General features: G+C 39.6%; 1 protein-coding gene across 2 annotated transcripts in view; it reads left to right on the forward strand.

The window, feature by feature from the left end:
- BNC2 (basonuclin 2) overlaps positions 1 to 15,319 on the forward strand; it is a 304,979-nt gene that overhangs the window by 170,611 nt on the left and 119,049 nt on the right. For both annotated transcript variants that reach the window (XM_021717066.1, XM_021717063.1), the window contains one exon: positions 9,128 to 9,363. In XM_021717066.1, the coding sequence (XP_021572741.1) occupies positions 9,217 to 9,363 (147 nt within the window). In that variant the 5' untranslated portion in view covers positions 9,128 to 9,216. The remainder of the gene's footprint in view (positions 1 to 9,127; positions 9,364 to 15,319) is intronic.

The raw sequence follows: 15,319 nt of genomic DNA on the forward strand, positions 1-15,319 counted from the left end.
TAGCCATGAGGCCATAAATCTAACACATTGATTACAAATCTAGTGATTTGTGCTGCTAGTTTAGATGACTTTCTTAATGTCTACGTTATGATTCAGTCTGTGCCCCCTAATATTGAGATCATTTTCTTTAACAGTACTAGATTTCTATCCTGTTTTTAACTAGAAATCCATTACAAGCTGTCAAATAATGCTTGAAGTGGTAGGAAAGGGAATAGATTTTGCAAAATTTAGTGAGAATTCCTGCCCAGGTGGCAGCCCCACCCTACCTCCCCTCCCCAATTTGCCATAATCACCTATCCCTACTCTTCTCTGAAGAGGTAGAAAGAGCAAAGCTGGAGGCTGAGAAAGGGATGTGAGTAAATTAAGAATTTTGTGGCACAATGGAATCCTACATTTACCCTTTCAGTGCAAATAGAGTAATGGCCTTTTCCTGTGTTATGTACACTTAACTGTGTTCATCCATTTGACAGTGTGATTATTAAACACCCTTGAGTGATTATGTTTCAGATACGGTTGCTGCTTAAAACCAAGGTCTTATGATAAAGTAGGTCTATAAGTGATTCCTGTAAACAGGTAGCACATGGTTGGTCCTTAAATGACTGGCACAAAGAAGTACCGTCACTGTTGAGACCATTTATTTCTAGGTGAGGGAACTTCTCCACGCTTCATGGCAAAAGAAAATCGGGCATAAATTGAAGCTGGAATAAAAGGGTAGTCAAAGTGGCTAATGAGAAAGAGGAAAGGAATTTAGGGAGTAGAATTGAAAGTAAAAGTTCTGAAAGTTGTAGTTTTGCAGATGGAGCCTTGCTTGTCTCCCTGGCTTCGCCTTGTGCTTTTCTAGGTTATGTCTCTGCTGAATTGAATTTGCCTAGAATTTCCCTCTGTCACCCCCATTTAACTTATGTTCTCATGTGTCATACCCAGTTTGTACATTTTATACTAATGTGTATTTCTTTAAAGTCTGTTTTCCTTACTAGCCTGTTAATTCAAGTGGGCCCAAATAAGGTCTGTTTTATTCTTCACTAAATCTCTAACACTTAACATTGGGCCAGGAAATAGCCATGTAGTGACTGCATATTAAAGTGCTGGTAATTTTTGAAAGTCCTGGGTCTGTCAATTGGTTGGAACAAAGGGCTTCTGTCAGTTAGTAGGCCAAAAAGTAAATTAGTCTGTTCAAGGTCTTCTGGCCCAGGTTAAAGATATTGCATGTGGGTGGGAGGGAGCAAGTGAAGATACTGGGGGAACCACTAGAAACTTTTGAGCAGAAAAGAGACATATTTTAGGCAGTATCTTGAAAAGATTGACTTGGTTTTGTTTAGGAGGTACTAGGCCAGTGAGAACAGAGAGAGACTGAACCAGTGAGTAGTCATTGCAGTAACGGAGTAATGAGGATCTACAAACCTGCTGTAAAGTGGTAGAAGTTCTCCTAGAAAGGATTGAACTAGGAAAAATTGCAATAGAAGAGTTTATAAGTGGCAAATAGGTGACTAATTACACGGGGGAGCAAGGGGACGTAGCCAGAGATAATTCTGTATGTTCTTGCTAATGTGGAAATGCCAACCCCAACAAGATAAAACTTGTATCTGCAGCATGACCTCAACTGTACATAATTATGCCCTGAAAAATGTAGATGCAAATACATCAACATGTGAAACAGTCATTGCCTTGTGGTGGGATTATGGTTGATTGTCTTTTTTAAACTTTTCCTTTTTCTTGATCTGAGAACACCTTTTCACTAAGCACCTATGAGAAAATAACACACACACACAAAGTCTGATTTCAAGCACTATGGCCCAGGTTCCTAGTTCTGCCTTTCACGGCAGTAGGATAGGGGTCAAGGATATGTTTGGAGTTGAGGGTATGGAGCTTGTGCAGAGCTAAATTCATAGTTTAGGGATCGTCTGTATAGTACAGGAGTAGTTGGATTCCTTGAGACAGATTATCGCAGGGCAGCTAGAGATGCAGTTGATCTGGAAGCCTGGTAATTCCTCTGTATCTAAGTTGATTTTCTCTCCAAATCCCCCAAGTTAGAAAATCTCGGTCATTTTATAACACTGCTTCGTCTTCACTCCCAAGTGTTTTTTCCCCTTCTTACTTGGTCTTGACTTATGCTTTCCTTTTCTTTCCTTTCTTCTTCAATTAAGATTATGGTCTTCAAGCCACTGGCTTAAAAGAATTTTGAAAACTAAGAGCTATCCTTTTTCATATACTGACTTGACATTTGTCATACTGGAAGTAGGTGGCAGAGCTGCGATTTGAACCCCTGGAGCCTGGTCCTAGAGACACTGTCTTCAATCTTGAAGACCACAAGCATCTTTTTAAACACTGGAAACTAAATTATTGCTTTAAGTATTTATTTTTTATCGTTAAGTTTTGTTTTCAGTGTTCTTCCTTCAGATAACATTACCCTAAATGTTCACTGGATAGTTTTTTGTCATTCAACTTAGCATACATGTGTATAATAGAAATTAAGAAAATAGTATATTTTACATAGAAATTTTATTTTTAAATTTCAGTCATCACAATGAATAAGTTCAAAGAAATATAAATATAAATTATCTTAATTTGTTAAACATAAAGCAGATTTTTGTTAAGAAATGTATCTGCCATCGAAATGAGTGAGACTATAATTTTTTCCTAGTTTAGTTCATGTATCTGTACATGAATAGTACTTACTGTAAGAAAGAGAAAAAGTATACTACCAGTTCTATTCCCATTTTTTATTTTTACAGATGAAACGACTGAGATACCTGTTCACATGAATAGATGAGACCAGGAGTTTTATTATCACATTGTCATTCACTTCTTAGAAGTCATTTCAAGTCACATGCCAAAAATTACACATTGTTGGATTAGTTTTGCTAAAAACAAAGAAATGGAAATCACTCTTCTTATTACCCAGATATGTTATAGTCATTCATTTTCTCAATTTATGGGAAATAACATTAACAAGTCCTATCAAATGACTATTTATAAACTTAAGTACTAGTCTTTAATTTAGAGGCATCTTGTTTATTCTAGTATACACAGAAAAGATTGAGAAAGTGAAAATACTACATTAGTTATTAACTCAAATAACTTATATAATTTTTTTAAACAAAAATGCTGTTGACTTATTGCTGTAGATTGAATGGATGAAAATTTTCACCATGTAGCCTAATTGGCAAAAACAATGATTATGGTCAAACCAGGCTGGCAAATCTGACTTAATTTTAATTAGAAATAGTTGAAGTCACATCTCAATTCAAATAAATACATTAATATGCATGTAGAGAAAACTTATAATACACATCAATAAGTTATGAAATGCATTTGTATGTTAGATTACTGAAAGAGTAAAGAATACCATGTGGTGCTAATAAAATTAATTTATTCAGTTTATAATAGAAAATGCTATTTCTCATTAGTAATGATGTACTGCAATGTATAGCTTAACTAAGTTATTCATGGAGTGAGGAGTATGTTAAAAGTCATGATATTATTTTGATAAATACGGTTCCATGTGTGTATCACACAATCTAGTGTTACCCTTTAGGAATAAGTTAGAAAAGAATAATATATAAAAACATTTATTAATTTTGCTGAATCTCGTGGTCAAACTGATATGTGTTTAATGAAAGAGGGAGTTATACACTGCTAAAAATTAAGTACTTTGGCATTTGGATTATAATTTATTTTTGTTATTTTTATAAATAGTATGTAGAAAGTCTTCAAAATTGTATAAGATGAACATGATTAATAATAACTGAAATATCTTGATATTACTTAATTGAATAGCTTGTAACCACAGTTTCCAAACAAAATCATGTAAAATTTCTGTCTACACCTTTTATGTAGTATACTCTACAAATTTTGTTGGGCAGGAACATATTCAAACTGAATTTAAAGGAGTGGACATCACTATACATTTGCTTAGAAATTTTTCTTCCTAGGTGATGACACCTCCTAGGGCTGAATGAGCATTTAGAAAAGTTGAAAACAGTTGCTCACCACTGGATACGTGGGGGTTGGGTGAGGAGGCCATTTCCATTATTGGACATTGTGCTTTGCTCCCACGGGATGCTTTCTAAAGAGTGATACATTATTAAAATAGATAGGAATGTTAGAGGTGAGTTCATTACCGTTGCCCATTTTGCATTATGTCTGAATTCTGAACATTCCAGCCTAGACCCAAATCCTGTGTTAAGTTCTAGCTACACTTTGCTCATCTGTGTGTATACTTAAGTAAAGAAGAGCCTTTGTTAATCATTCTAATAATCAAATTCAAATGGTGAATTATTTTGGCACACAGGAGAGTTTTACACCCTGGGCAAGTGTGCCACATACAGTAAGCCAGAGTATGCCTTTATTTGTGTAAAGAAGGAAGGGTACACTTTTCAAAAGAGAAATGGGAATGGATAATCATGTGCCTATAAGCCTGTCTCAGGTAAATCAGTTTAAGAGTAAATATGGAATTGCAGGATCTGGAAATCGAGTCCCTGTACCTGCATACCCGTGGGAGACCTTTGCATACTCTGGGTTTAGGCATATCATAATTAGAAGTTCACTGTATTAAAGTATCTCCCAGTACAGTAATGCAAAATTTCCTATTCTCACTGGGCTCTAAGCCATCCCTGCCCTCTGGGATTTTCATTGTTCATGTGAGTTGGGGGCATATGCGTCAGAGTCACCTGTTGCAATTTTTCAAACTTAGCATGTCCCTTCTCCTTCTGGACTTTTCCACTTTGAGGGAGTTATGGCTCTGTGGCTAAGGTTGTCCTACACCTTTTCAGCCGTTGTTTCTGCTCAGACATGGGTCATGTCTCCCAGCTGACAACTTTTGCTTTAGTTAAACTTCTGTACTCTTGTCAGAATTTTATACCTAAAATGACAAATCATTTTCATCTTTAAAATGTGTAGTATTTCCGATGTCCTATGAACAAGAAAAAAAGTTACTTACTTTCCACAGGTTTTTGCCTTTAGAATGAAAGCTTCTTACACTCTGTGCATCTGACCTTCTTGGATTCGTTGCCAACTTTTTGCCTCAAGTGTTACACATTCTTTGGGTAGCAGTTCTCTTACACACTCTAATTAAGTCAGTGGTTCCCAGGCATGGTCCCTGGCCAGCAGCATCAGCATCTTTTGGAGACTTATTAGGAATGCAGGTTCTTGGTCCCCATCCCAGACCCAGACCCACTGCGTCAGACTCTAGGGGAGGCCCTCCAGGTGATTCTGAACCACATAAGGATCGAGAACCTCCACCCCAGTTCCATTTACCCACGTCACGCTCCTCTTTTCTTGCCTGCTGACTTCCTAGTTATCTTACAACTACGCCTTCCCGGCAGAGTTGCCCTCTCTTCTGTGTCCCCTGGAACTTTACCAGATCTTTTTTATAGCATTTATTTTGCCTGCACCTGTCTACCTTTAAAGGTGGAGGCCACAACATAAATTACTCGTGCATCTGCATACAGTACCTACCTCAGTGATAAGTTCATGTGTGCTGGCGAATAAATGAGCGTGTGCACAGATGAAGGAGGAGAACACCTTAAGAGGAGTGGTGATCGATAAGGTCAGCTGCTATGAAGGGATCGTGGAGAATAATGAAGGAAAAAAGCTGTTGGCTTTCACAGAAAGGCAGGTGTTGGTGACCTTGGAAATGCTTGCTTCAGCAGAGCCATAGGCAAGAAGCCCAGCTTAGCCGGGCTCGGTCGCTCAGCCTGTCATCCCGCGCCTTTGGGAGGCTGAGGTGAGTGGGTTGCCTGAGCCCGCGGGTTTGAGACCCACCCGGGCAACTTGGCGAGACCTCATCTCTACAGTAAATCAAAAATCAGCCGGGCGTGGTAGCACGCGCCTGTAGTTCCAACTCCTTGGAAGGCTGAGGCGGAAGGATCGCCGGAGCCCAGCAGGTCGAGGCTGTGGTGGCCGGGAACGGCCACTGTACTCCAGTCTGGATGACAGAGTGAGACTCCGACTCAAATAAATAAATAAATAGAAATTTTTAAACAATTTTAAAAAGAAGCCCAGCTTGCTGGGAGTTGGGGACTTCCAACATGATGAAGACTTTCAGGTTTCTTATCGACTATTCAATAGATGATGTAGCACAGTTTTCTTGGGTGAAGTTGCTAAGTGGCCTTAGGCCAGTTATTTTAACCTCCTTGAGCCTACGATCTCAGAATATGTGGTCATAATACTATGCATGTATGTTTTTTCCCCATTAAAGGATTAAATGAGATAATAATGAGTCCCCGGAACGTTGCCTGATATATATAGTTGGTGCTTAAATGATTACTTTCGTTACTATCCTCTTGAATGTTATTTTTCTGTGTTAATATTGTTGTAAATTTTTACAAGGCAAGAAATTGTTTAGGATACTCTTCATTCCAGTATTTCTATTTCTTGGCATGTGGTATACTTAAGAAGAAGTATCAGGTAGTGCTCTTATATTTCTCAATCCCTCTTGTTCTCAAAAGAATATCAAGGGAAATATTTTTGCCTTACCTCTTTCGTCTTTCAATTCTCTGAACAACTTCTCTCTTTTTTTCCATACCCACAATGGTTTAGTCCTCTTTATCTTTTATTTTTTTATTTTTTTGAGTCAGAGTCTCACTCCATTACCCAGGCTGAAGTGCAGTGGCACACTCACAGCCACCCCAGCGTTGACCTGCTGGGCCCAGGCGATCCTTCCGTCTCGGCCTTCCAAGTAGCCAGAACTACAGGCATGCTCTACCATGCCCTGCTAATTTTTTGATTTATTGTAGAGACGAGGTCTTACCAAGTTGCCCAGACTGGTCTTGAACCCCTGGACTCAGGCTATCCTCTCGCCTTGGCCTCCTAAAATGCTGTGATTACAGGCTTGAGCCACCGCGCCCAGCCCTCTTTATCTTTTAAAGTCACCAACCCTTTTGAATGAATGGAAGGGAGCAGGATTGCCATTTTCCACCCAACACTTGAGCACATTTGTACATTCACCTGCCTATACTTAATGCAGCGAGTGCAAGGTGCCAAGCACATGCATAAAAGCCAGGATTCGGTGTCCCCTTATTTTCCCTCTGCTGAATTCTCTCAGTCTCATATTTGTCATGAGCATAGCAGTATATTTCGTAAAGAAGCATTTCATAGGGTCCAGGAGAGTTGGTGAAGGGAAATGAAGGAGGCGCAGATTTCCCCTGATCTGGTCACTGGATTCTGTGAGCAGATCAGTCACTCATGAGAAGGCTGAGTAGTTAAGCTGTACTTGAAGAAGAGCAGGGATAATAATACTCCTTTCCTGCCTTTTTGCAGTCTAAATGCCCTGTGGAGTGAGAGAAGACTTCAATCCCTAGGCTTGTGAATCCCTTATCTTTCCCAAACGTTAAATTAATTTTTAAGGCTATTTATTCAAAGTTGACTTAACCACTAGAATAGGAAAGATCAGACAAATCAGCTGCAAGAAATGAAGTATGAGGAAACCCGAACTCTTTGACAAAGTATTCCTGGGAGTAAATGTGTTGAATGAAGCCAGCGGGTAAATGATAAGGGCCTTTACACTGTGGATGTAAGAAAGCAATTTATCAAGAGTACATGAACTCTCTAGTGACCGCAAGTCAGGAGGAAACGAGAATGGAGGAGGAGCCCTGAACAAATACATTTGAAATACTAAAAACCTGTGTGTACACCCTTTTAAATTCCTCCATTATTATGCAGAAATACTGGTATGGTAATATAGAAATTGCTCCGAGTGTACATGGACTGTAGCCCGAACTGTTAGGAAATAAGGTGTTAGGAAAAGCAGTTGAGAAAGGCCACACAGTCGTTCAGAATTTGCAGAAACCTTGAGTATTCTCAGGGTGTAGTTATGACTTGAGCCTGGATGTTGGCTGATACCACACTTGCCTGACTCACGAGGTTAGATGACTGCTTTTCAGGCTTACATGTTTATCTTGTTTAATCGCTAAATGGGCATATTTAGTGTATAGTTCTGACAGTTCATCGTAATTCCTTTCGTGTTCTCTTAAGGAGTTCACAGCGCCTTTTACTCATTATCTCATTAATCTTTGCAGCGTCTCTTTGAGGCCCATAGATGAGACAATGTTATCTTTAGAGAAACTGAGGCAAAATATAATTATATTATCAGCAGTAGGGTCCTAGTGACTCAGATAATCACGGGGACTGGAATTTATGACATTGGTTTTATTCCTAGGCTAGAGATAGCATTTCTTAGATTTGCGGAGAAAAAGATCCTCGTTGTTGAGATTTTAGCTTCATTAAAAGTATTTGCTGTAAGAATGGTCACCTTCAGTATTCTTTACTGAGATAATATAGTTAGCTAAAATATACAGAAATTTCCAGATTTTGATCTCATCATTTGTTTCTATTTTCATCTATTCCCTTGTGAGAGCTGTTAACAAGGTGACTAAATTATGACTTGAATTTCTTTTTTTGTTTCCTAAATAATATTCAGAGAACATACCAGTGAACACAAAAACTATCTAACAGGCGAACAGCAAGAGAGAAATTGGGAGAGCTAAGTTTTCAGATCATCTCCCTTAGCTAATATGACTTGAATTAAATTACTAACCCTCCACACAGATGCCAGCTTTCTTTATTTTCTCTAAATTAGGCCTTTTGCTCCTGTAGTCTAAAGAGCATACTCCTTTCCCTCTTGAAATCATCTGAAAATTATTTATAAGGGGTAAGTTGTATTTAAAAAAGTGGTGATATTGATTGAGTCTCCTCTATGGTATGATTTAGAAATGGTTTTATTTTTTGAGGGAGGGAAAGGGGACACCATGGTAACTTGAGTTGAGGCATAGTTATTTAACAAATCGATTAGTCAGGTTTTTAGCATCAGCCACAGTCATTTAAAAACATCCTCAGTGACTCTTTCTAAAAGTTGGATGTGTTTTGTATCTGCTGTCTTTTGCAGTTAATAAACACATTGAATGAAGGAGGGAGAGAGAGAGAGAAACAGGCAAAACAGGGGGGGAGGAGAGCTATTTACATGCAAAACCTTGCTTTAACATTGTAGCTATCATTCATCTATACGGATGGAGCCCTGACAACTTCCAGTAATGTTTCTAATTTCTCTGTCCTCTCCCTTTCTCTATCCACCCCCAACTCCCTTGCCCCCCTACCCCCTGTCTCCCAAACTCTGGTGGGATCACCACAGCCTTGGATAAGCTCAGCACACAGCACTTGTACCACCCCACCCAAGTGGAGATTGTGCAGTCCAACGTGGTGTTTGACATCAGCAGCCTGATGCTCTATGGGACGCAAGCGGTGCCCGTGAGGCTAAAGATCCTGCTGGACCGTCTCTTCAGCGTCCTGAAGCAAGAGGAAGTGTTGCACATACTGCACGGCCTGGGCTGGACTCTGCGGGACTATGTCCGAGGATACATCCTTCAGGTAGGGGGAGGACTTGAACGCCGGGGTCTGGGGCCAGTTCTAGGCGGGGGAGGGTGAGAGCCCTTAGAACGCCTAGTCTCTGTCCCGTCCTGTGCCTTGCAGACCCCGCATAAATACCCTTTTCTGGCTCAAGGGGTCATTTCAGGAGGCTTGCCATGGACGTGGAAAGGAGAGATACCAGCAGGCCTCAGTGGTGTGTACTGAAGGGGGAAAAAATGGCCTGTTTATTCGTGTTGTTTTGTTCGCACCTTTTTGAATTCAACTCTCTTTCCTTACCACGTGGGCTGTCTGGCTTCTCCAGCAAATCTTCCTGCAGCCCCATTAAAAGGGAGGGCTCTTTGAGGTGGGTGATGAGTGTGTGAAAATCTGAAGTTACCCTTCAATTAAGTTTGTGAGGACTTTTTCTCATAGTCTGTTTGTAGATAGGCTGTTTTTCTTGGTTGTCTTTGTGCCTGCACTATTTATTGTTTCTTCATCCGAATCGAATGAGGAGCTGTAACCCACGTAAAGTTACGTAACCAGGAAACCCTCCTATCATAGGCCTCATATTTCTACATTCTGAAACATGCAGACATGATTATAGATTTGGCCTTTATGGCACTTGTTCTCCCATCCTTGTGGCCCTCCTTTGTATCAGTGGCACTTCTAATCTGGTAAGAACCTTAAAACTTTTCTGGACAGCCCATCACCTTCACTTATATAAGTCTCCCACCCCCACCATCTCCCACCCCCACCTTTCTTTCTTTCTTTTTTTTTTTAAATATGTCATGAGTCATTTTACATTGTGTACTTTGCCTCTGAAGTGTGTGTGTGTGTGTGTGTGTGTGTGTGTGTGTGTGTTTAATGACCATCTGTCTTTCTACACACTTGAGGGGTAAATGTTGAAAAGCCATTTTGGGAGACCCCAGGATTCAAAAAAGACAGCAATGGATAATGAAGAAGTACCCCCTCCTATTGCAGAGATCTCAAATCTCAATTGGAGAAGGTGGCCTCTGAAGCCGTTTTTGAAATTTCCGAAAACAGTAATACCAGGAGACTTGACCCCTTTAAAAAAAAATTTGGTTTTGACTGTGCCACCCCTGTACCGTGCTGGCGATATCTCCTGCGTTTATTGCCTTAGACACCTGTTTTATATGCAGGGCCTTGGCTGCCAGCTCAGGAATGTAGGGAGTAGGGAGCCTCAATCTCTCCCTGACTTTAATCACACAAATGCCTGTCATTCTCCTGTGTGGTACCTTCAGGTGTTAGCCAGAGCAATGGAGAGACGGTGAGTAGAAGCAGAGAAAGATAGGGGAGGTGGAATAACCTGTCTGTTCCCAGAATAAAGTAGTTTCTTAATTTAGTGCGAATCTCAACTTGGAAGACACAGATCATGTGTCCATCAGAAGATGAGATGATGGTGATAATAAGTCATAATTACGTATTATGATTTCAGTTTAGAGAGCATGTTCACAAGCATTATCTCATCTGCCTCAGGGTGGGAACATTTCCGTGGGATAGGTGGGAAGATAAGTCCTTAGGTGGTCAGGGGACTTGAGAGGCACAAGGGGGCCAGGAAAAACAAAGCGTGAACTAGTTTTACAAGCCCTGCTTATCCTGGCCCCAGGATGCATACAGTGCCACATCCTTCTGCGATTATTTGCACAATATGGTTGTTCCTGTCTATTTTGGATGGGCATGAAGGAACAGCCCTCTTAAAGCTCCTTGAATGAAACTGCTAGCTGGCTGTCTTTCCTTCATTCAAAATCTACAAGTATTTTGCCCCAATCTAGGATAGTCTTCATTATCTTCACTATGATACTTATACTTCTGCCGTCAATGTTGTATTTCAGTACCACGTGTATTTTTTGCCTAAGATATTTGAAGCCAATGCATTGTATCTTTCTGTTCCAACAAGTACAGATGCGCATGGGTATGCTGATTTGTCATCCAACTCACTGTAGCATTTTGATGGCAGTCAGTGACAGAGCCTGATACTGTGTCTGTGGTATAGTACTATTGTTCTGCCTTAACCAGTGCCTGTTTTTCATTTTACTTAAAATAACTATTTAGACGTTAACTTTTCTTCCTAGCATTTCAATGTGTATCTTTAAGGCAAGTATAGAAAATGTATTCCTTTAAAATGTACTTCATATTTCTTTTTTGTGTATGGATCCAGTATTTAAAGATACAAAATTGCAAGAGAAGTTAGGTATGAGAGGAAAATGCAGCAAAACCACAGATTGGCCAAAATCTCTTATTTGGTGGGTAAAACACTGCATGTAAAAAACATTGCCATTCGTTATGATACTTAAATTACAATTAATTTTTATTTTAATACAGATTTTGACAAAGTCTCTGATATAATGTCTCCTTTCAGAGCCTAGAGTTGACGTTTTGAGAAAATCATAGGCGATTTTTACATTAGAGGAGTTCTAGGTTTAGTTTCTGTTTTGTTTTATTGGTAGAATTGATGTAATATAGATTTCATTTAAATGATGGTTTTTGTCATTCAGCATTTATCATCTACTTGTTCTTGTGAAAACAGTTCTTGGTTTAGGAAAAAAGCAGAGGTTACAAGACACAAAACTGTTATCACTTATACAGTGAAAAAATGCCATTTTGGTCTTTAAAAAAAGCTAGACTATAAAAATAAACCCTCTAAAGCAGTATTATTTGATAATTGGCCAATATTTTAAAAATTATGTGTAGTAATGATAAGGTATGCACAATGCCTTTGAATATAATTATATATAGCATTTTTTGTACTAGTAGGCTATAAAATGTACGTCCAAAGGCTGTGGAACCCCATAATGCACTATTAGTGAACAAGTCATTTTATCTGGCTAAAACTCAATTGTCTTGTAGCCCTCAAGGCATCAATTTTAGCATTATTGCTCTCAACAACAGTATATTGAATATTATGTCAGTTAAAGGAGAATAATTATCAAGGCAAGTTAGGATGGCTGTTAGTCTTACCACATATTGACTTGGTTAGCAGTTGGCTATAGATTGTGTTACTGGGCAGATGAAGATGTACGGTAAGTTGAACTGGTCAAGCCAGGATATTAATTTAACTCTCGATGGGCCCAGACCAGTATTCCTTATGTATATACAGATACTTGTGCCTTCAGAGATGCTTTTGAATGCAGAAGAATGACCGGTGTCTGATCTGATCTGAATTTTTGGATGTAGGGAGAAAGGAAAACAGGCCGTTCAAAAATACGATTTGAAAGTGTGAGCTAGGTGTGATGGCTCAAGCCTGTAATCCTAGCAGTTTGGGAGGCCGAGGCGAGAGGATTGCCTGAACTCAGGGGTTTAAGACCAGCCTGGGTAACTTGCTGAGACCTCATCTCTATTAAAAAAAAACACACAAAAAAAACCTGGCGTAGTAACGCATGCCTGTCGTTCCAGCTACTTGGAAGGCTGAGGCAGAAGGATCACCTGAGCCCAGCAAGTCAAGGCTGCAGTGGCCATGAGCATGCCACTGCACTTCAGCCTGGGCAACAGAGTGAGACTCCAACTCAAAAAAGAAAAAAAAAAGTGTGTAAGAAGAATTTAAGAGAAAAAGAGAGATGATAGTGATGCCACCAATTCATTTAAAAGACTGCCACATCTGTCAAGGATCCTGTGCTTTTTGAATAAAAATTCCTCTTCACTTGTGTGATTATCTATGTAATTCATAAGCTAGCCAGCTGGGTGTAAAATGCATAGCATAACTTGGACTATAATTGTTTAAGAAATCAGGTACTATCTTAATGGTAAGGAACCCAATAGTCTTCTATGTTCTTATTAAAGTATTTATTCAGACAGTACCGAAAAAAAGGAAGCTAAATTTCAAGCATCCCTCCCCCAAAAGCAACAAAAATAGGAATATGCAATTAGATGCTAAAATCTTAAATATAAGAGAGCATGGGATGGTTCTTCTGCTATTAAAGGATAATTCTTATTTCAGGTCTGTATCTCATGATACATTTATTGAAAACAAATAAAAACTGTGCTCCACCCTTTTATACTTTCTCTTTTGACCTAGGAAATAAAAACATAGGTGGTTGTCACTGTCGAGTTAGTCATTTAAAAATCAAGGCCTCGCACAGTCTTTTTTGTTTGAGTGTGGAACTGACTTGCTTGGGCTCATCCAGTCCCCGGTCTGTGGAGATCTCTTCGTTTGCAAGTGGGTTTTGCCAGAATTCAGAGAAGCAGTTCAGACATTGCGGATACTTAGCCGAGGTGTCAGCAGCCTTGAGAGAAGAGTGGCAGTGGTGCACATCTCAGGTCACCTGTGTCTTAGCAGAACAGTCGGCCCTTTTAGAGCATTTCTCCAAGACTGATGGGGGTGTTAGTCGGATACACGTTAGCAAAATGCAAGCTCTGAGAAGTTCTGGAATAAGTGGCCTGTGAGAGCAGGTGAGTAGCTTTCACCAATTCTTACGCACTTCATAACCTTTTTCTGTCAAACTCATTGGGAGTATTAAGTTCCGGAACACAGTCAGCTCTTCCACAATGTGGGGCACTTGCATGTAAGGTTTATTCTTCCCAGAATACCTTAGCTCCTCTCTTGATATGACTGATTTCTTGTCTGTTAGGTATCAAAATCCCACTTTCTTACGGAGGACTAGCTTAACCAGTTCTTTCCTAGCATGGTTCTATCTTAGGACTCTGTTTCCTTCCAACTCCTGATGCAATTTAAAATCCACCAGTTGAGTCAGCTGTTAAAATGATTTTTCTGGCTTCCTCGCTAGAGAATGCCACAGATGCGGGACACTCAAAAAATGTTGGTTAAATGAATGGGTAAGGATTCTTGCTTACCTTGGAGTAGATTGTTGTTTCACCGTGGAATTTACGGAATATCCAATAAATGTAATTGGTCAAAGGATCCTTAGTTTTTCTTCTGGCTTCCTAGGGACTGATCCAGTAGCAGCTGCTGGGGTTGAGGACAATAAGAAGTGTCTTCTAGCAAGTGGTCTGTGTAGAATAAGTATTTTGTGGTATCTGTGTAATAGAAAACAGCAATATTAAGTCAACACTTTTGAATTTAAACGGGCCTTTGTAGAGCAAGTTCACATAATGTAGCTCTTTGAATCTTCTTACACCATCCTTTTGCCAATGAATTAACATTTGGTATAGTTGAGGCTCCAAGAGGTTAAGTGACTTTCTCAGAAGCTGTTAACTGGCACAGTTGGTGCACTGCATGCCTCTTGAAGATAAAAACCACATATCTCTTGTTCACCACTGAAACCCACTTCCCAGCACCCAGCATTCAGCCTGATACATAATAGGGCGCACTAAATATTGGAAGGAGAAAATTTTGAAATCTGCCTTAAATTCAGGTCTCTGACTTTATGGGCAGTATTTGGATGCTTGTTTTTGTGTGTTTTGTTTTGTTTTAAGACAACGATGCTGTCTTTCCAGAACATAAACTGAAAGAGCTTGTAGATTCAGAATGGCATGGTTTGGGGAAGAGAGAAGACCTGAGAGTCTGGAACTGACAGACCAGCTTAAGATCTCTTGTATTCAGTGGCATGTCACATATGTCTGCCCTTAGGCAAAATTAGGTGAAACAGGTTCCTCTTTTGTGTTCCTTTTCTTGGCTGCTTCCTGATATTCTGCTTTGGTTTAGGTTATCTTTACCCCATTCTCTCTCTCTAAAACTTGTTCACCAGATCTTATATTTATCATTAATGCTTTATTGTAAATTCTGGTCTTTGACTTTTTGTACCTTTAGTAACCTTTTGTTAACCTTTTGTAGGAGAGTGAAAAACAAGGTTTTGTACCTGGTTAATAAGATTTCAGCTATATCATGTGCAGGAGGTGGGAGAGAGATGAAGCAGCTCTTTTCTGGGTTTATAAAGGAGTATCAAATTGGATGGTAAAAGAGCACTGCATATTGGGTCAGAAGACAGCTAAAGTCCCACTTCTGATACTATCTATGTAAGCATGGAATTTTGCCATTCTCTGTCATAGTTTCTTCATCATT

This window comes from Carlito syrichta, unplaced genomic scaffold, assembly GCF_000164805.1.
Source record: "Carlito syrichta isolate Samal-C Ts95f unplaced genomic scaffold, Tarsius_syrichta-2.0.1 Scaffold107889, whole genome shotgun sequence".
Classification (NCBI taxonomy): Eukaryota; Metazoa; Chordata; class Mammalia; order Primates; family Tarsiidae; genus Carlito; species Carlito syrichta.